Source organism: Gymnoscopelus microlampas (assembly GCF_963454915.1).
Source record: "Gymnoscopelus microlampas genome assembly, chromosome: 15".
Lineage (NCBI taxonomy): Eukaryota > Metazoa > Chordata > Actinopteri > Myctophiformes > Myctophidae > Gymnoscopelus > Gymnoscopelus microlampas.
Genome location: NC_139952.1, coordinates 7,607,356 through 7,629,499, shown reverse-complemented (window position 1 = coordinate 7,629,499; position 22,144 = coordinate 7,607,356). Strand labels below are relative to the sequence as shown.

General features: G+C 40.5%; 2 protein-coding genes across 2 annotated transcripts; both read left to right on the top strand.

Moving 5' to 3' along the window:
* Window positions 1-840: 840 nt before the first annotated feature.
* On the top strand, window positions 841-1,872 carry LOC311061611 (chemerin-like receptor 1; the record flags this gene model as incomplete). The annotated part of the gene is made up of 1 exon (XM_084080305.1): window positions 841-1,872. One exon carries the CDS (start codon window positions 841-843, stop codon window positions 1,870-1,872), a length of 1,032 nt encoding a protein of 343 aa, XP_083936431.1.
* A 1,156-nt stretch (window positions 1,873-3,028) lies between these two features.
* Window positions 3,029-15,407, top strand: nudc (nudC nuclear distribution protein). The gene is made up of 10 exons (XM_084080259.1): window positions 3,029-3,208; window positions 5,022-5,099; window positions 7,189-7,251; window positions 7,784-7,936; window positions 8,655-8,747; window positions 9,635-9,748; window positions 10,667-10,861; window positions 11,853-11,936; window positions 13,928-14,046; window positions 14,657-15,407. Exons 1-10 carry the CDS (start codon window positions 3,134-3,136, stop codon window positions 14,706-14,708), a joined length of 1,026 nt encoding a protein of 341 aa, XP_083936385.1. The 5' UTR covers window positions 3,029-3,133; the 3' UTR covers window positions 14,709-15,407.
* The last annotated feature ends 6,737 nt before the right edge of the window (window positions 15,408-22,144 follow it).

Genomic DNA, 22,144 nt, shown 5'->3' with positions numbered 1-22,144 from the left:
TTTTGTCTCCCTGCTCTTCTATTGAGACATTTAGATCATGTCAAAGGTCATGTCTCACCTAGACACAGGATCTGACACAAATTATGACCTGATGGTCAAGATAAAATGTATCCCCTGAGCAAGCAGGCAGGCTACGTATATTAGCTCAATGGTAAAACATTTCAGCACTTGTGCAGGAAACCGGGTTCAAATCCTGGGTAGAAGAGTAAAGTTACATAGTGCAGCTTTAACGTAAATATATCTCGCACATTGCCTTTAAATAGGGTTGTATGTTCCTGTGTGAAATGTTTCATCAACTGCATTTAGGCCATTATCAATGGTTATGGAGTCTGAGTCTCTCTCTCTCTCTCTCTCTCTCTCTCTCTCTCTCTCTCTCTTTTATGGGGGGGCAGGGGCATTGCCCCCCCTGGCGGCCGGGGGTGTTTTTTTTTTTTTTCAATATTCAAATTTCATAGATTTTTTTATTTGGATTTCATAGATTTCTATGCATTTTAGGAGTTTGGGGGGCTGGCTCCCCCAAAATAATTAAATAACCCTAACAACCCTAACAACCCTAACCCTAAAACCGCAATAAAGTAACAAAAAAAGTAACTTTATCCACGGTAAACCCTCCCGCACGCGGGAGGGACCCATGCATGTGCCCCCCCAGGACTAATGTGAAACTCCGCCTATGTATATATATATATATATATATATATATATATACACACACACACACACACACACACACACACACACCTTTAAGGCAATTAAGAAATGGTGTGATAAAACAAAGCATGTACCTTTGTTTTGTTATTTTAGGTTTTTATGACCACAACTGCTGTCTATCACAATAAAACCATGGATCTGTCTGGTGGAAACAATTCTTTCTGGGAGGTCAATGAGGAATACAGGGATGAACATGTTGAAGTCCAGGAGGATGATTTCAAGAAATCCCCCAAGATCATAACCCTCACCATTTCCAGCCTGGTCTTTGTGCTCGGCGTGTTGGGGAACGGTGTCGTCATCTGGGTGACAGGCTTCAAAATGAAGAAAACCATCAACACTGTTTGGTATCTCAACCTCGCTGTGGCCGACTTTCTCGTTACAGTGTTCCTGCCCCTGATCATCACACAAACAGCTATGGACAAACACTGGCCTTTTGGCAAATTCATGTGCAAACTGAACTATACCGTTCTACACATTAACATGTTTGCCAGCGTGTACATTCTGATGGTCATCAGTGTTGACAGATGTGTATGTGTGGTGTGGCCAGTGTGGGCCCGGAACCACCGCAGTGTCAGAAAGGCGTCTTGTGTGAGTCTGGGTGTCTGGGTTCTGGCGTTGGCGCTCAGCTCCCCTTACTTCATATTTTTTGACACACGGCCCTCCATCCGTGATAAGGACATCATCAGGTGCTTCGACAAGTTCGACAACTATGCACTCACTGATGACTACAGTAAACCTGCGATACAGTTGTGGAAGTTTGGACGTGGGGCCATGATCATCACTTGCTTCCTCATGGGATTCGTGATCCCTTTCACCGTCATCGTCTCCTGCTATTCTGTCATCATCTACCGGCTCAGGAGGAATCGCTCTCTGGCCAGGCACTCAGGTCGCCCCTTCAAAATCATAGCAGCTGTTATCACCGCTTTTTTCCTTTGCTGGGTCCCCTTTCACATCATGGAACTTATTCTGTTGGTGTATGAAATGGTGACATATCACACTGAAACGCTGGATAATGTGATCGACATTGGGTTACCCATAGCTGTCGGTGTGGCATTTATCAACAGCTGCCTGAACCCGCTGCTGTACGTGTTCATGGGTCAGGATTTCAAGGATGTCTTTCGCAAGTCTTTCCTGAAAGTGATGGAGAAAACCTTCACTGAATAGCTGTCTCAGACCAACACACAGATAGAGTTATGTTAACCCCGTTTGGAGATTCATACTAAGTTGCGTGACAGTGTCATGCACCTGAAAAATAGCTGATCTATAAGCTCACAACGGGTCGCAGCGCAATGCTTTGTGAGCTTGTAGATCTCCTTTTTCTTGGCTTTAGACTTGCGGTTAAAATGGCAACATGTATTAGAAAGGCCATTCATAAAATTGCCGTCCTAAAACATTGATGTCCTCACAAGTAGAGAGAGAGAGAGAGAGAGAGAGAGAGAGAGAGAGAGAGAGAGAGAGAGAGAGAGAGAGAGAGAGAGAGAGAGAGAGAGAGAGAGAGAGAGAGAGAGAGAGAGAGAGAGAGAGAGAGAGAGAGAGAGAGAGAGAGAGAGAGAGAGAGAGAGAGAGAGAGAGGTAGAATATTTAACAGAATATTAAACACAGTATTTGTACATATGTGCTGCTATGTGGACCTACCAAACTGTCAACACCTCACACCTATGTCTAACCTCATATTCTGTAGGCCTACTACCTGCTGTAGATTGATTTCATTTTTGCCTTTCTTTGACATGTTTTTCGTTGCTGTTTGATTAATAACGTTGTGATTCTGATTTATTTTAAGGCCAAACCCAATGCTTGGTATAATGACATTATGTTATGGTTTCAAATATCATTATGTTCATTTTGTTAAAGTCTGTGCTTTAATTTTTTGAAGATAATGTTATATAACTGTTTAAACTGAAGTATCTAGAATATTCTACATTTGATTTGACTACTTTATTGTATGTAATATGTCACTGAGCAGTAGGCTATGGGTGGGAGGGATTGAGAGTTTTCTTTTCCTTATGTCTTATTTGTTGTTCTTTTTTCTTTTAATTTAGTTTCACATTAAAAAAAAACGTACATTGTACAAATTATATAACATTTTATAATCCGTTCTTAATAAAACATATTTGGAAAAAAAAAAAAAAAAAAAAAAAGTATCTAGAATATTCCATTCCTTGAGTCCAGTGACTGCTGCAGGTTGAACCAATCCTGTCATTGGCTCACTCGACTGCCACTCAAAGCACATCATGATGATTCATCATCCGATTGGACGAACCGAGCGTAGGCGGGTGTTGTAACCAGGAAGTGCCGGTTTAGTAGTGTGTGTGTGTGTGTGTGTGTGTGTAGTGTGACTGCTCTTCACGTTGTGTTGTCTCGTAGCTAACTTCAGTCTGTCCCTCGTTCTTTAGCGCTTTAATTAGTGAATTATTCTCATTCCGTCATGGCTGAGGAAGACGAGAAGTATGACGGCATGCTGCTGGTTATGGCACAACAACACGAAGGAGGCGTCCAGGAGGTAAATACAGTGGATGGTTTGATATTAGCCACGATGTTAGCCTTTAATGCTAACGTTAGGGCTCATGTCTACCTAGTGACCAATATTATAAAAGTACGTCATTATATTCTATATTGACCAGGTTGGTCCAGACACTGTGTTAACTATGAGCACCTTGACTTTACAACATGTCACGGTCACTTACATTACTGTGTGTGTGTGTGTGTGTGTGTGTGTGTGTGTGTGTGTGTGTGTGTGTGTGTGTGTGTGTGCACTCATATTTATATTTATAGCCTTCAAGCTACAGATGGGATATCAATGTGAAACTGACCTTAGACATACATAATGTTTGTTCAGGTGTTGATGTGATTGCTGGATTCGTTTTTGTTCATGAAAAACACATCATGATGGGAGCATCAGATAGACAGACAATATAGTGACAGACAGACACTAGAGTGACAGACAGACAGACAGACAGACAGACAGACAATAGAGGGACAGACAAACAATAGAGTGACAGGCAATAGAGTGACAGACAGACAGACAAGAGAGTGGCTGACAGACAGACAGACAGACAGACAAGAGAGACAAAGAGAGTGGCAGACAGACAGACGAGTGACAGACAGACAGACAGACAGACAATATAGGGACAGACAAGAGAGACAGACAGACAAGAGAGACAGACAGACAAGAGAGGCAGACAGACAGACAATAGAGTGACTGACAGACAGACAGACAATAGAGTGACAGACAGACAGGCAAGAGACACAGATAGACAAACAAGAGAGAGAGACTGACAAGAGAGTGACGGACAGACTGGCCTTCATTGATCCCCGCTGGGGAAAGTCAGTTGTCGTGGCAATACCTCAGCTACTAAACACAGGGCAGGTGCAGAGAAGGAGGTGCAGCTATAGGAGTAAAGAGTAAGCAGGTGGTAACACCAAAGGCGATGTAGGTAAACTACAGTAGTCTTGCTTGGCCCTCTGCACTTGGACTGCCCGATATTAGCGTTTTGTATGAGCCATTAACAGATATATATACATGTAGTCACAGACGGTGCACTAACAGTATATCAACAGTATTAAGTCTCAAAGTGTTGTGCTCGGGCGGTGCAGGGGTAGAGTACCTGTGTCCACCATGGCTTCTAATGCACCGCGGCGCATTCAGCTTGGCCGAATTTCTCTATACGAACACATTTGGTCATGTTCGGGGGAGGGAAGCCCGGAGGGGTAGGGGGATCTTTAAAGGAGGAGTTCACCCAAAAAATTACTTATTTTCTATCAATTACACACCCCATGAAGCCTTGATTTCATGGATTTATTTTAGTTTTTGTGGCATTCCTAAGCCAATAATTTGATGACCGGGTGTATTTCCAGTAGGAGACACAAATAATCTACTTTGTGTCTCCTACCGGATACATTAGCCGGTAGGAGACGGGAATCAAATTATTAGCTTAGGAATGCGACAAAAACAAAAAGGAATCCATGGTTTCAAGGCTTCATAGGGTGTGCAATTGATAGAAAATAAGTCATTTTTTGGGTGAACTCCTCCTTTAACACTGTACGTTTCTGGATACTCTGCACCATCGCTGGCAGGTGACCCCAGTAGGGTGCAACACTAGTGGCAAGCAGTGGGAGTAATCAATTGGCATAACAACTAAATTGGGGGAGAAAAAGGGGTACAAATAAAAGTCTCAAAGTGTACGCAATGCTGTACACTTTGAATACTGTACAATTACTGTATGAGAACATTGTGCCTCGTCAGTAATGGGTGAGAAGTTCTGAGAACAATTGTCGTCTGACTCTCTTACAACCATGTGTTCCTCTCTCAACAGCTAGTCAACACATTTTTCAGCTTCCTCCGGCGCAAAACCGATTTCTTCACAGGCGGGGATACCGGCGCCCCCGAGAAGGTGAGTGTCCTTTGCCGGACGGCCGTAGTATCTGGACCGTCATGCAGACATGCGGTCAGGTCACACTGCAGTGACGATGGCTCAGGAATATATCATTGATATTATGTCTATCGTGATATGAGACTAGATGTAGTCTAGTCTGGGATTTTGCGTATCATGATATGGCACCCTATATGGTTGACCTGAGTCCCTCAAGGTGTCTTTTCTGTTTTCCCTCTACATTAACCCATTAAGACCTGAAGCCGATTCTACATGTCTCCCAAATCTCAACAGTTTTCTGAAAAACGTATGTTTCTATATCAGTGGTGCTCAATCTTTTTCATGTCAAGGACCCCCAAAATGATATGTATTTGGCTGCGGACCCCCATCAAAATATGTTGTTCCAGGGACCCCCAGAAGCAAAGATTTGAGTTAAAAATGTTCGCTTTAAAAATACATATACATTATATACATACACATTTTCAAGATTTTTCAAAAATAGCAGATCTACAAGCTCGTAGCGCGGCACTCGGTGCCGCGCTATGAGCTTGTAGATCTGCTATTTTTGAATAGCCCAAAGTGTAAAATAATGCTTTTTAGCTCAAATCTAAAAATGACACAGTTCCAGGTCTTAACACATTAACCGCCAGAGGTTAGTCTCATAATGTACTCACCAGTGCCAACGTTTTATTGTTGTTTTTTGTTTTTTTCACGTCGCCATAGACCTTGTTAAAATCCGTAAGATTGAGCTGTGCACTGTTTGTTTACATCGCGGACATCTGCCTGGTTCGAGCAGTGAAGACCACGTGTCAAACGGGGCATCCATGTTGTAGTTAGAACGGTTTATGTTAAACAGTGATCACCGAGGAGAAAAAACTACAGGGAGAAAATGGGGTTTCAGTTTCGTCATTAGAATGAGGGCCGACGGGATCGGCAAAACCGGATCCACAATAATTCTGTTTCCGGTGGTGTTACAATGAAATGGTCGGTGTCGAAAATTGAAAAAAGTTTTTTTTCTTTTCGAAAAAAAAGGAAAAAGCACCACAGCCCGTAGGCTACGGGATTGGCGCTTTACGGTTGGATTTATCGGCCCGGCGGTCAGAGTGTTAATGGATTAAATATCTTAACAGGAAATAGCCGATCTACAAGCTTACAACGATCGGCTATTTTCTGCGAATGTTTATGTAAAGTAAGCCTTGCCCGAGCCATAAGGCCATAGGGCTTCCTGCCCATCTCCTGTGTCTGTAGCGTGAGGCAGCTTGGCGTACAAGTACCGTACATCGGAAATATTTCTGCCACGTGTCAGAGGTGCAAGATAAATGAGGGTGATTTGACTCGTATGCTTTGGAACTGTCCATATTTGGTTGACTTTTGGAAGTTCATTATAACCACTGTTTCGGATGTCATAGAATCTGAGATACCGTTTGATCCCAGGATTTGGATATTGGGTGATGTCAGCTTAATTCATGGGAACTTTCACAAGAGGTATTTTGTTTCACTTGCCAGCACGGCTGGGAAAAAAAATGATCCTTGTCAATTGGAAATCTGAAAATTCTCCCATCACAAAAACATTGGTTGAATGAACTTTCCTCTTATTGTACTCCTGAGAAGATCCTGTACAATGTAAGGAGAAAACCCGAGACCTAATATTTTCTCGATATTTTGCCTTCAACTCCACTTTGGTTGAGGTTATAAGTTGCTCTTACTGGAAAGGTTGTTGTAGTCAATGATGTTTATTGTGCCATTCTGGGGCCGGGGGAGGGTTGTTTTCTGTCTTTTTGTTTTCTTTTGTCTATTTTCTTGTCTCGCTGTATACAATGTAAAATGGATGGATGTACATTGTACTCTGTCAATAAACAAATCTTTAAAAAAAAACAAGTACAGTACATCCCCTGGACATGACACTAGTATGTTGCAGGGACTTACCCCCCAACCAACCCTTGATGCTGAGTACCAAGCAGGGAGGCATTGGGTCCCGTTTTATAGTCTTTGGTATTATATATATGTATATATAATTATATATATAATTTTCTACATATGGCCCAGCCGTAGCAGTGACAAGCAGCCCTGCCCAACATTTCTCAGTCCTTTCCTCTTCTCTCTCTCTCAGCTGGTGAAAGAATCCTTCGCCCACCACAGCAAGATGGCGCTGAAAGACCACAAAGTCAAACAGGTATTATATTGTGTATTTGATTCATTATTGATGGTGGTTCTTTTGTGTGTGACGTCTTCAGTCTAGTGTTAATTTTGTCGACTAAAACTATGGCGAAACATGTTCGTCGACTACCTTTTTCCACTGACAAAAACAAAATAAAAACTAAGATGACTAAAAACTATGATTAAATATACTGATAATTTTGGCAACACATAAAAACTAGACAAACATGTTATATGCTGGGTTGCGTGTAGGTGTCTCTCAGAAAATAGCCGATACACAAGTTCACAACGCTTTGAGAGCTTGTAGATTGGCTATTTTCGGCACACAGCTAAGTATAAGTATAAATCCGGCATTACAACGCCATCACAGCCAGCCAAAATACATTTATGTCGACTAAATCAACTGTAGATTTAGTTGACTAAAATCCTATATTTAGTCTAAAACTAGAAACATTTCAGATGACTCAAACTAAATGGAATTTTATCCAAAAGACTGACGAAAACTGAATCAAACTTTGCTAACAAAATTAACACTGATCTTATCTTAGGACAGACAGGAGAGGGAGAGGAAGGAGAAGGCCGAGAGAGCTGCTAAGATCGCAGAGGAAGAGGAGAAGAAAAAGAAGAAAAACGAAGATGGCCCTCAGATCCGAGAGCTGACCGACGAGGAGGCGGAGAAACTTCAGTCTGAAATCGACCAGGTAAATGAGTGGGTGCGTTTCAGAGGCGCTTTGGTGTCGCAGGAGTGAAGTGGAAGTAAGCATTTGAAACCCCTAGACTACTGTTTCCCAAACACTGTTTGGTTCGCAGACCAATTTCTATGGGTCTCAAGTAAATACCTCCTTTGTACGTTTAAATTATTTATTTTCTTTTTCAGAATTGTTAAAAAAAAAATCTAACAAAGAATTACAGAAATTTACCAAAAGAAATCGAAACAATCCAATAAATTAAAACATTTAACTTTCATAGTGAAAATAGCAGATCTACAAGCTCACGACGCGGCACATCGCGGTGCGATGTCAATTTGTAGATCGGCTATTTTCACTCATTTTTCAAATAGCGCATAAGTGTTTAATTCATGTGTTTGTGTCCCTGGGAGACACCAAATTTTGGGTGTCGAGCTGAACATTTGGGGAACCACTGCCCTAGACTATGCAGTGGTGCAGTGGACAGGTGTTCACCATGATTAAAGTCTAGGGGGGGTTCCCACTTTAACCCATTAAGACCGGGAAAGCACTATATGTTATACCTTTAAAACAGGGAAAGCAGGATTTATTTATTTTTAAATAGAAGATTTTCTGAAAACTTAGGTTAGGATTTAGAAGGCGTTTTTAAATTCGGCCTCGGGTCTAAATGGGTTCAAAAACTAAAGTGAAATTCTAAACAAAATGAAAAACTCATGTTGACTGTACGTTTCAGAAAAATCAACTAAAGGAGAAAAAGGAGGAGGTGAAGACGAATGACAGCACGCCGGAGAAGGAGAAGGAAAAGGAGGACAAAGCAGAGAAGGGGGTGAGAGCATTGTGGATGATGTGAAATGTAGAGATGTACAGATAACATTTTTCCTCCCAATACTCATTCCTATACCCATAACTTGTGTATCGGTTGATTGATACAAACCGATCAGATACCAGTGTGTAATTTAAAATAATCTAGAACAGTGGTTCCCAAATTATGAGGGGGTTCCAAATGGCTCTTTTCAGTCTGTAACTCTGAGAGTGTGCAAATGGAACCAAATCCATTTGTACACTCTTAGAGTTATTGGGGTCCTTGAAATAAAAAAATCAATAATCACTAATCTAGCAATACATAAACATGTCATTAATAATTGTTAAAGTGCAGCTTCAAGTTTGTAGCTTAGTAATGTGAATTGTACAGTAAGAGTATGAAACAGTCGTGCAACATCGTCTGAAGCATGAATTACGTGGTATCGGATTGGAATAGACTGGCATACTCACCGATACCAGCATTTTAGGCAGTATCGGCAGCTTTTGCGATACGGAACAACTCTAGTGAAATGTGACGTAATATATCATCATCTAGCACACACACAGCATGTGCTTGGTTAAAGGTGCTGTAAGTCAGTGGGTTTTTCCACATCAAGGACATCAAATCAGGGTGCCGATATTGTGCACGTTGGCTCACTGGAAACACTCAAATTGGGGTCCAGGGTCCCTCATGGTTCCCTGAGGGACCTCCATATGGACCCTTACGGTGTGAGTGAGAGTGTACAAATTGAACCAAATGGACCCGTAAGGGTCTAATTCTCAATCTCAATCATTGTTATAATTCGTTTAATTAGTTCTAAATATCAGTTTCGATATGTTTTCGGGTAATTGCCCAGCCATTGTAGACCGTGCCTCGTTCTGACGTCTTTTCGATTTGTTCACTTGGTCCAGTCGGAATCGGAGGGAGAGGAAGACGAGAAGGACAAAAACAAGATGAAGCCTAACGGTGGCAACGGAGCTGACCTGGCCAACTATAAGTGGACACAGAGCCTGTCTGAAGTTGATGTAAGTATATCAATAAAAAGAAAGAAACAAATTATTATTATTATTTATATCTCCAATTCTCAACCTGGGCTGTGAGGATATTGCAAATGGGCCCCCAAATAATTGGCTAAACACCCAGATTTTGATCATAACATTAATATTAAAAAGTACAAACGAAAGACATGGTATTTGTCTTTTTTTTCTCCATTTGTGATACCGATAAATAGGAACAAAGTATACTATGTTAGTTTCATTGATCCATATCGGAAGGAACACAATCCATTGATTGATCATTAAAATAAACATGCTTTTTTGTCTGTTAATGACATAGTCGCTGTGCTCCGTTGTGAGCTTGTAGATCGGCTATTTTTGACCAATCGTGATATTGGTATGAAGTCGCCCCCCGCATCAAACTATTACTACTATAATAAGCTCCGGCCCAGTGTTAATTTTGACAACTTTGATTTAATTTTAGTCTTGAATAAAATTCCATTTAGTTTTTAGTCATTTGAAATGTTTTAGTTTTAGTCTAGTTTTAGTGGACTAAATATAATACGATTTTAGTCAACTAAATCTACAGTTGAATTAGTCGACTAAAATGGATTTTGGCGGGCCATGATGGAGTCGTAATGCCTAATTTATACTTAGCTGTGTGCCGAAAATAGCCGTGCTACAAGCTCACAACGTGTCTGCAGCGCGTTGTGAGCTTGTAGATCGGCTATTTTCTAGTCCATCCCTAACATTTTTGTCTAATTTTGATTTGTTTGACGAGTTATCATAGCCAATTAGCCATCATTCATTATGGCCTCATTTTTATTTTGTTTTTATTCGTTTTCGCCAGTGACAAAAGGTAGTCGACGAACATTTTTTGTCCGAGTTTTAGTCGCCGAAATGAACACTGCTCCCCTCCCCCACACACACACACACACACACACACAGCTGGTGGTGCCGTTCGACGTGAAGTTCCGCATCAAAGGGAAGGACGTGGTGGTGGACATCCAGAGGAAGTTGCTGAAGATCGGCCTGAAGGGCCATCCTCCCATCATCGACGCGGAGCTCTACAGCGACGTGAAGGTGGAGGAGAGCTCCTGGCTCATTGAGGACGGCAAGGTGGTCACCGTTCACCTGGAGAAGGTAGGTGGGGCGGGGGGTAATTAACTGACCAGCCCATTTAGACTGGGAAAGAATCTGTGTCATTTTTAGATTTCTTTGGCTATTCAAAAATAGCAGATATACAAGCCCGTAGTGCGGCACTGAGTGCCGCGCTACGAGCTTGTAGATCTGCTATTTGAAAAATTGTGAAAGATTTTGAAAATCTTTGACTATATATATATATGTTTTTTAAACTCAAATCTTTGCCTCTGGGGATTCTACGAATGTCTTCTAAATCCATATAGTTTTTTTTTAAATATTTATGTTGCTATAATATCAGGACCACCCAAAATGATATTTGGCCCAAGGACCCCCATCTCAGAATATTTTGTTCGCTTTAAGAATATATATCAAAGATTTGCTAAGATTTTCACAATAAATTAAAAAAATAGCAAAAAAATAGAAGATATACAAGCTCATAGCATGGCACTCGGTGTCGCGCTATGAGAAGGAGAAGGAGGACAAAGCAGAGAAGGGGGTGAGATCATTGTGGATTACGTGAAATATAGAAATGTACCAATACCATTTCTTCCTTCCCAATACCCATTCCTATACCCATAACTTGCGTATCGGTTGATTGATACAAACCGATCCGATACCAGTGTGTAATATAAAATAATCTAGGACTGTGGTTCTCCAATTGGACCACCCAAAATGATATTTGGCCCAAGGACCCCCATCTCAGAATATTTTGTTCGCTTTAAGAATATATATCAAAGATTTGCTAAGATTTTCACAATAAATAAAAAAAATAGCAAAAAAATAGAAGATATACAAGCTCATAGCATGGCACTCGGTGCCACGCTGTGAGCTTGTATATCTGCTATTTTTTAATAGCCCACGAAATCTTAAAATGACACAGATGCGTTCCAGGTCTTAATGGATTAAGACCTGAGGCCGATTCTACAAATGCCTTCTAAATCGGTGGTTCTCAAACATTTCATTCAAAGTCATTGTTTTTCATCCATTTCAGATCAATAAGATGGAGTGGTGGAACAAGCTGGTGACCACAGATCCAGAGCTGAACACCAAGAAGATCTGCCCTGAGAACTCCAAGGTATAAATGATGAAGTTAGCTGCGTTAGACCATAGACTGCAGAGATGCTCATAGGCCTGCGTCCTGTGTCGCTGACGCACAATATTGAGGTGTCATTCATGACACTGTCGTGGCGTCCATGGGACGCATCAGAGTTGTCACCAACAACAGAGAAAAATATTTTTAAAATTGTTTTACCGCAAATATTTTACAAATCCACGGGACACCCCCATTTTGCATGGCCACGTCCTACTTTATCCTACTTTATAAACAATAAAATCCACGTAGAAATCGTCTTAGAAAGACGATACAAATAACAATAATAATCCACGGGAGCCGCCATTTTGCGCATGCTCACTGCTCAGACCGAATTCTTTAGGTGACGCGTTTTCGTGTGACACACAACGATGGCCGTCCGCGCAGTTGAAACGTGACGCAGATGCCGTGACGCCAGCAGACCTGATTGTATGGGTAACACATTTGAACAAAACAAACGTGAATTAAAAATAAACGATAGCAATCAAAGATTAATGTTAGTGGTGTAAAATGGCACCAAAAAAAGATTCTGAGGGCAACAGAAAACTTTACGCGCTGACAGAAGGGTAGAAGCATACCCTACTTCATCATCAATTTACAAATTAATGGGACCATAACTTACCTCATATCATGGTAATTGAAAGAAGACTTTAAACTAGCGACTGAAAGCATAATAAAGTATTGATGACAATGATTACTACGGTCATCAAATCAAGTGTAAAGTCCGTAATCAATGGCGTGGTAATCCTTCTGCAGCCAGCAGGAGCCTCAAATCCAGCGGAGCTTCTTTGACGCCTACATTAGATGAGTGGTTGTCAAACGTTTTCATGTTAATAAGGACCCCCCAAAATGACATTATATATTAGCCCCCATTTGAAAAGATACGCCAGGGACGCCCATAAGAGAATATTTTTTTACAGCTATAGCAGTGATTCTCAACCATTGCTCCCAGTTTGATATGCATTAGGTCCACGGACCCCCATTTGATACCCTTTTGATCTTTGGGACCCCCCAATCTGCATTGTAGTTTTGTATCAGTGTTCATTTAAATCTTGAGAGCGCACACATGTTCCATTTGGGTCCTGTCTAATCTTTAGCTGTGGATAGTAAATGAACTATACTTAAATACATTTTGTGTGCTGCGCAGTGTTAAATTTGACTGCAAATTTTGATTTAGTTTTAGTCATAGTCTTTTGAATAAAATGATCTTATTTATTTTAGTCATCTGAAATGTTTCAGTTTTAATCTTGTTTTTGTTGTCTAAGTATATTAAGATTTTAGTCGACTAAATCTACAGTTGATTTTGTCGACTAAAATGTATGTTGGTGGGCCTTGATGGCGTCATAATGCCTGATTTTTAAATAGCCGATATACAAGTAGATTGGCTATTTTCAGAAGCATACAATGACTTGTCTTAGTCCTACTGGATCTCTTGTCCACTATTAATTTTAGTCTAGTCCAGGGGTCTTCAACAGGGGGTCCGGGACCCCTAGGGGGTCCTCAGAGCTACTATAGGGGGTCCGCCAAATCTTTGTGTGATAGGATTTAGTTTTTTTTACATTAACCATTAACCTCCTTTTCTGAGGGGAACATTAGCCGGAAATAGCAGATCTACAAGCTCTCAACGCCTCGCGCTGCGAGGCGTTGTGAGCTTGTAGAATGGCTATTTTTGGCAAAGAGGCTATAGGTGTAGAGGGAAAAAGAGCAGACTAAGTAAAAAAAGAAACGTTAATCTGAAACGCAATTTCATACAATATAGTGTAGGGGGTCCCTGCTTCATCTCTCTCTCGGCTAGGGGGTCCTTGGCCTGAAAACGTTGAAGACCCCTGGTCTAGTCTTTATTCTTTTCATGTAATTTTCAATAAATATAGTTTTCATTTAGTATTTATTTCGTTTTCGTCAGTGGAACTCGACGAACATTTTTCGTCATAGTTTTAGTCGACAAAATGAACACCGGTGTGTTGCGCTTCTCACAGCTGTCAGACCTGGACGGAGAGACGCGAGGCATGGTGGAGAAGATGATGTACGACCAGAGGCAGAAATCCATGGGCCTGCCCACCTCCGAAGAGCAGAAGAAACAAGACATTCTTAAAAAGTACGTTTCCCATTGTTGCATATTCAATTATTCAGACTGCTGCCATTCGTCTCCAATGCTTAAATGTATGCTCCGTTGTCCGCTCCGGGGTTGCACGCCAAGAATAGCAGAACACTTATTGTATCAAAAAAGAATATCACATACCCTTCCTTTTAAATATGTCAGTCATTTCGTTGTATTTAGGTTATTTCTACCCTGTGCAACTTCAAATCCTAAAAGCCGAACAAATGTAATGTTTTTTATTCATATGTTCCAGTTCTCAACGACAAAAAAACACATCTTTTATCTAAATAATTTGTGTGACAATTTAATCGTCATGTAAAATGGCATAATTGTGACGGTGATTGACCAGTTGACGGTGAACACTGGTCTTATCTGAAGCCCTGTTTTCCCCACGTTAGATTAATTTTATTGCCACTTGGATGCACTGGTTAGGTAAATTACACATGGAAAAACCTACACTCGGAAGCTCCACTACAATGAAAACTGTTGATAAACAATGCAAAAATATCTGTGAAAGTGCAAAGGGCTGTGAACAATACAAGAATCTTTTGTTTGACAAGATCTTTACCTAAAAACTAAACGCACTACTTTTATGTTGCTTCTGTAGGTTCATGTCTCAGCATCCAGAGATGGATTTCTCTAAAGCCAAATTCAGCTGAGAGCTGCCTGCACTCGTCCTTCCTCCATCCCTCCTTTGCCCTTCTTCCCTCTCTCCATCTCATCCGAGAGCCAACTTTTTTTTTTTTCATTTCAAGGACCTCACTGCCGCTAGAGGGCGCTATCCCCCTGGTTCACTGATTTTTTTATTATTTTATTGACATTCCCATAGTCATCTTACATCATGTCATATAATAACGATGTTCCAAAAATAAACAAATCAGCCCTGCAGTTTTACTCAGATGGATATAAAGCATCAACTGACGGTGAAAAAGTACTAATTTATCCAAAGATAAATTGAACACGTGAAGTCCCTGCTTCATCTCTCTCTCAGCTATAAGGGGTCCTTGGCCTGAAAAACGTTGAACAAAGCATATTCATATTATAATCAATCATTCGTTGGCAAAACTGTTGATTTAGAGTTTGGTTTCGGTGTGCTCGGGTATGTATATTAAACTAAGGGGTCCTTGAAATGAAAAAGGTGTGAATCTCTCTCTCTCTCTCTCTCTCTCTCTCATATATACATATCTTTTTGGTTAGAAATTCTGTTTGTAGACCTCAAGGTTTGGAATCCATGTTCTAATGTTTTTTTTCTTTTCTCGTTTTAACATATTTTATTACTGTATTTGCCACGTTGGACCTTTGCGTGTCATGTGTCTTTGGATTTTTGTTTTGTAAAAATAAATGGAATATGGAAGCTAGTAATGTGTTTCGCGTGACTTTCTTGAGGATATTGTCCTGTTCTATCGACTGACGGCACTTATAGGGATGGGATCTTTTAGGATTTTAATGATACCGGAACGATTCCCTCTTAAAGACCTGGAACGCATCTGTGTCACTTTAGATTTCTTTGGCTATTCAAAAATAGCAGATATACAAGCTCATAGCGCGGCACCGAGTGCCGCACTATGAGCTTGTAGATCTGCTATTTTTGAAAAATCCTGAAAAAAAATAATGTTTCGATTTTTTTTCCAAAAACTGTTTTTTTTAAAGAATCGCCTCAGGTCTTAATGGGTTAACGGTCCGATTCCTTAGCGATATCTATAGGGGGGCGTTCCAAATGGACCCTTACAGGTCTGTAACTCTGAGAGTTATGATGGTCTTTGAAATTCCAACCCTAACGGATCTCCGGATCCCAACCCTAACAGTACTGCAGTTGTGTATTAATTGTCATATTGCCGCAGGCGATTTTCAGGAAATGGGGGGGAAAAAAATAACCTGTGTTCCAATGTATCCAATGTAGTTATTTGATCACAAGCTCTTGTTAATACTTTGCATTGGTTCAATATTTATAAAATCTAGACACAATTCACAAATAGTGAAAATAGCCGAGCTGCACGCTCACATCGCATGGCGACGCGTTGAGCTTGTAGATCTGCTATTTGAGTTTCTTTAGCGTGACACTCTTGTACGACAAAGTGGGGCACTAATTTCTGAAAAACATTTAAAGAAAATTGACAAGATTTCTGCCACTAAGTGACACACTGTGAGCTTGTGCATCTGCTACAGCTGCACAAGCTAGAATCGGAAATGTTTTAGAATTTTGAATAGTCTTTGCTTCTTTTTCCTTTAAAAAAAAAAAGATATCTTCTCCTCTGGGGGCCCCTGTCACAAAACATTTTCAGATGGGGGTCCTTGACACGAAAAAGTTTGAGATATTTATGAAATATCCGACAAAGCATATTCATATTTGAAAGCCAAGCATCATTTTAGCAGTGGTGTAAAGTAACTTAAGTACATTTACTCATGTACTCCACTTAAATACTTATTGTTTAGGTACTTTCACTTGGAAAAAGGTTTTGCCTGGTTTCTATTGACGTTTAAAAGAAAGGTTCTTTTCAAACAGCCCTGAATGACCAAAACAATTGTTGTAATGTAGTTTTATTGCAACCCACAAGGGGGCAGTGTTCTACTTAGAATGTCATCAGTTGAGTGCTCCCTTTGAAAGTCTGTAGTTTACTGTATACTGTAGTTACTATTATGACATCATAGGATCTCAATATCTTAACTGGGGTTATTAGGAGAAAAAAAACACGGTTTTGAGATTCATCTAACAGCTTATCAATTATTATTACCGTACTTTTTTATTTCATGTTGACCATTTGTTAATGGTCAAGTCCCCCATGTTTGGGGCATTTGCCTTTCCTGTAACCATCCCAAAGTAAGTCACATTCAGCTTAGGTCCAGAACCTTTCTACCGCAATATAACAATTAGATTATTTAAATGTATTTAACCACTTAAATACTTTGTTGACCAGAGTTCATACCATACCCCATTCCTTAATTCATTGGTCTCTACCTGTTACTAGTCTATATGCTGCTTTTTTTCTTTTCTTAATTTTGTATATAACTGCCTCATACCATTGCCATTCTCATGGATATGTGTAATATCTGACCTACTTGCATATGGATATATTTTCGCTCTAGATATGAGTGTGCAGGTTATTCTTTTTCTTCGTGATCACCTCAAATAGGTAATGTGCGTATTTTATTAGCTTTTACATTTTCACTCTACTCATCAGCAGTGTTATCTTTGACGGACAAGTTAGACAGTTTTTTTTAATAGAATTCCATTTACTTTAGTCACATTTTAGTCATCTGAAATGTTTTATTTGTCTAGTTTTAATCAACTAAATCTACAGTTGATTTAGTCGACTAAAATGTATTTTGGAAGGCCGTGATAGCGTCGTAATGCCTTATTTATACTTAGCTGTGTGCCAAAAATAGCAGATCTACAAGCTCACAACATGTCTGCGAGATTGTAGATCGGCTATTTTCGGAGCGTGACACCCATACGCAAGCAAGCATAAAATAACTTGTCTTTGTTTTACTGGATCTCAGTCTCTTGTCCTCCCTGACATTTTAGTCTAGTTTTTATTTGTTGATGAAATTGTCAGTATTTTAGTCATAGTTTTAGTAATCATAGCTTAGTTTTTATTTTGTTTTCTTCAGTGAAAAAAATATGGTCAACGTAAGAAATAAATTGTCATAGTTTTTGTCGACAAAATTAACACTGAATATTTTAATATCTGACTTTTTTATATCTTTGTTTTTTCTTGTTCTTTCTTTCTATCTCTATTCTTCTAATCTTCCCTGAAAACTTAAAATTTCTCCCACTTCATTTACATCTGTAAACCTGCCTTTCACTCTGCACACCAAACTCTTGGTAAATATAGAAAAAAATAACAGATCTTTATCAGAAGTGTTGTTTTCCCCTGAATGTTCGCCTCCAGAATAGTCCAAAGAGCTGTGTTTGTGCACATCCAGCGTTTGCTGATGCAAGACAAAATAATTTAACGGTAAAGAGAAAAAGACTTCCACACACAGCTGTTGCCCCCCCGAAAAACGTTTACTGTGCAATATTCAGGTACAGTAGCCTACACAACGTTTCGGCCATCCAACCTGGCCTTCATCAGCCCCTAGAACAGGGTTTCTCAAAGTGGGTGCCATGGCACCCTAGGGTGCCGTGATGCAAGTCCAGGGGTGCCGCAGAATACTTTGAGACTATTTGGAATTCATCTATATCACAGTAGTAAAACAGACCTGAGTGGCACTGTACTTGGTGTGTTCTTTTTCGATCCACACCAAATCTCTTTGATTTAGCAGATCTACAATCTCAGAACGTGACCCCAGAATACGGATGCTGGGGTTCAAGTGGTTTGGGAGGAAGACTTCCATATTTACATACAGTAATATGACATACGTGTAAGGTTTGATTGATTGAATACTATTAGTCAGAAATGTATACAGCACGTGGTACAACTTTATTTACACGGGTGACCTGAGCCACAAAAAGTTTGAAAACCACTGCCCTAGACTAGTGACACTAGGGTCCAAGTGGTAAAAAAAAAAAATCTAAGCCACCTATAGGTGCAAACATCGGACGTCTATTGGCAGCTCATTGGGAACGCACTAGGAATAATCATCATGCTTTTACCAATGAGGGGAAAGACACGCTTTCTCACACGCATACAGCACTACTGCACATCATGCGTCTCTGCTAAGTGTTACTACACTGAGGACTCAGTTTGTTTTGCTCCACGGTGCGATCGTCCACAGCTCGACTTGACTTGAGTCTGTCAGGCGGGTGAGAAGGCCTGTCACTGCCTTGGTGGCTGTAAGGTGACATGCATTAGCTGATGCCGGCTAGCAGAGTCCTCCTGGTGTGTGAAATTGCTCATGTGTAGCTTAAAAAACGACTTCGGAAGTTTGTGTATATCTGGGGTTTGGATAGTGGGCTGCCTCTGCTATACAGACACAGTGTGGCCTATACACACGTTTCCATGTGCAGGGTGGTATTATTAAAGGTACTCTATGTGGGGTTTTTTTATGGTTAAGACAAAAAGTTAAAGTTCTTTATTGTGATAGTGATCATTGCTATAGAGCAGTGGTTCGCAACCTTTTCAGGCCGCGACCCCCCAAAATAATCATATTTTAACTGGGGCCCCCCCCATCCTGATAAGCACTTGTAGGCATTACATTTAGTTTGACTCGGTTCCACAGATAAATATTGTGGGCATAGCCGATCTATAAGCTGAGACGCGAGGCGTTATGAGCTTGTAGATCTGCTATTTTCAAAATGTTTGCCTCACAAATGTCTTAAAAGTCCTTAAGTTGTCACAAAAAAAGCAGATAAAACTGGGTGTCCATGAAAATATTAAGGTTGAAAATCAATGATAGCGCAAATGACACAACGTCGATGGCAGTTATGGTAACAGTATAGCATGAAGAGTTACGGCACAGTTTATCAGCCTGAGGAGCCACTTTACTGTCACCTGCTGTGGTGACGTTCCCAGGGTCCCATGGGGACCGTCACTGTACCTTGAACCAAACCGCAGCCTCTCTCTTGCTCCCTACTGTTCTGATGATCCCAGCCACCCATAAAAAAAAGCTTTTATACCAAGTCACAGTAAAATCCCAGGGGGGAGAAAAGTGCTTCTATTTGTTTCAAAAATGCTTTATACCAAGCTATACCCTTACCTACATGTATGTTGTTACTGTCGGGCAGAAACCTCTTATCTCCATATTCTAACTTTTTGTGTTTTTTCGTGAACGAATGCCCTACTTAGTAGCGTCACACGAAAGCATCGTTTTGGGCTTGTAGATCTGCTACTTTCGCTATTTTTACTGAAAAGTAAAAAAGGACCTGTGAGGTTTCCACTCGACCGAGGCGATATACTATTTCTAACAGCAAATTAACACTTCTTTGTGGGTTTCGTAAGCCAAGTTGCAATGTGACAGCTCTGTTTACACATTTCTGTATTCCCCTTTTAATTGTACATACATTTATTCGCTTTAATTGTTTTCATTCGACGACACGTTGCTTTGGCCAATGTAAACGTATGTTTTCTCATGCCAATAAAAAAGCTCCTTTGAATTGAACTTTATTGAATTTAATTGATCCAGGGACCGTACCTCCAGCCAAGGACCAGCCTCTCTGGCTCCCGGGGCAACAATAGCTCAGACGCTGATTCCAACCAAGCTCTTTTGTCAGGGGCCACATGGGGCCCCCCCAGTTAAAACAGCTCAGCTCACTCAGGGGGTCTACCCCCCCTCCCCCCCTTTCCTTGACAGGAGCACAGACTCCATGCCCCGGGAAAAAAAACCACTTCCATCGGGCAGCCTAGCCTGGCAGACTAAATCTGATTTTTTTCACCCTTCTTTTTGACCTATCTAGACTGGAATCAGATTGTTTTTTTTTTATCAAGTCTGAAACAAGCAAACAAACAAACAAACAAATAATTGAGGATTTGAACCACATGACTAGGTGGTTTGAAAAAGATTCAAATCTGATTCATAAAGATTTGCCTCAGTCATGGACACAAACCTGATTTATGCTTTTACATAATGACGGCGTCACCTGCCGAAAATAGCAGATCTACGAGCTCACAATGTGTCGCCACGTTGCTAGCTTGTATATCTTCCATTGTCGCTAAGCGACGTTGTATGTCAGCGAGTATTGCGTACGGGTAAGCATTATTCACGTCTATGTCGTTACGTTGTTACAACAGGCAAACCAACGCAGATAGGTTTAATAAATGATAATCATAATTTGGACCCCACTCCTTGGGGGTATTTTTGTCACTGAACATTTTCACAAACGTGAAATTTGTCCTCTGCATTTACCCAGCCTAACTATTAGGAGCAGTGGATTCTATAAACACATTTACTCATCCTAACTATTTGGTGCAGAGGGAGTCATAAATACAAAGCAGCTAGGGGTTAAGTGTCTTGCTCAGGGGCACTTTGACACGTACACTAGGCCTGGAGAGGTGAACCGGGGACCCTCTGATTACTAGACAGCCTCTACCCATTCACTTGCAGATAACAGTGTGGACAGTCAGCAGTGTTCATTTTGTTGACTTACAACTATGACGAAAAATGTTTGTCAACTACCTTTTTTCACTGACGGAAATGAAATGAAAACTAAGCTTTGATGACCAAAAGTATTTCTAAATATATCGACAATTTCAATCATAGACTACACTACAATGTCTGGGAGAGACTAGTGGAGAGAGATCCAGTAGAACTAAGACAAGCCTTTATGCTTGGTTGCGTGCGGGTTTTGCACTCCGAAAATAGCTGATCTACAAGCTCACCTATTTTCGGCAGTAATGAGGCATTACGATGCCATCACAGCCCGCCAAAATGTCTTTAAGTCGACTAAATCAAATGTAGATTTAGTCAACAAAATTCCTATGATCTTTGGTCAACCGAAACTACACTAAAACATTTCAGATGACTAAAGTATGAAATAGAATTGCATTCAAAAGACTATGACGAAAACGACCACAATGTGCTGTCAGAATCAACACTGACTCAGTCAGTCCTAGTGTGGTCAGTCAGATAACAGTGTGGACAGTCAGTCAGTCAGTCCTAAAGATCAGATTTGAGAAACACATCAGTGTGAAAAAAAAGTCTCAATATTCCCAGCCAACCGGCGTTTTAGCGCACGTCACTGCGTCTGACATGACGAATGCACGTAACTCTCAATCTCCTCACCGCCCCCATGCAGGCGAATTAACATTCACGTCAAATCGCTTAGATGTGCCGACATTAAAAAGGTGCTACAGCAAAGAGAAAGGTGTCTACATTAAATTGGTGCCATATCAAAGAGAAAGGCACTTACATTAAAAAGGTGCTATGGTAAAGAGAAAGGTGTTTATATTAAATAGGTGCTATAGCAAAGAGAAAAGGTGTTTACCCTGACCATTTTCAATTCTTTATACTTCCACTCCACTACAGTGATTTTTTTAACAGCTTTAGTTGCAAGTTACTTCGCATATTTAAATTATTACAAAACATAACCACTTAAGCACTATTTTATACATCAGCTGTTCAAAAATAACTTGGGCAGTACCAATGTATATTTTGATGCCAATACTATATGCTTTTTGAATATTTCTTTTGTACATTTTTAAAAACAGGACTTTTACAT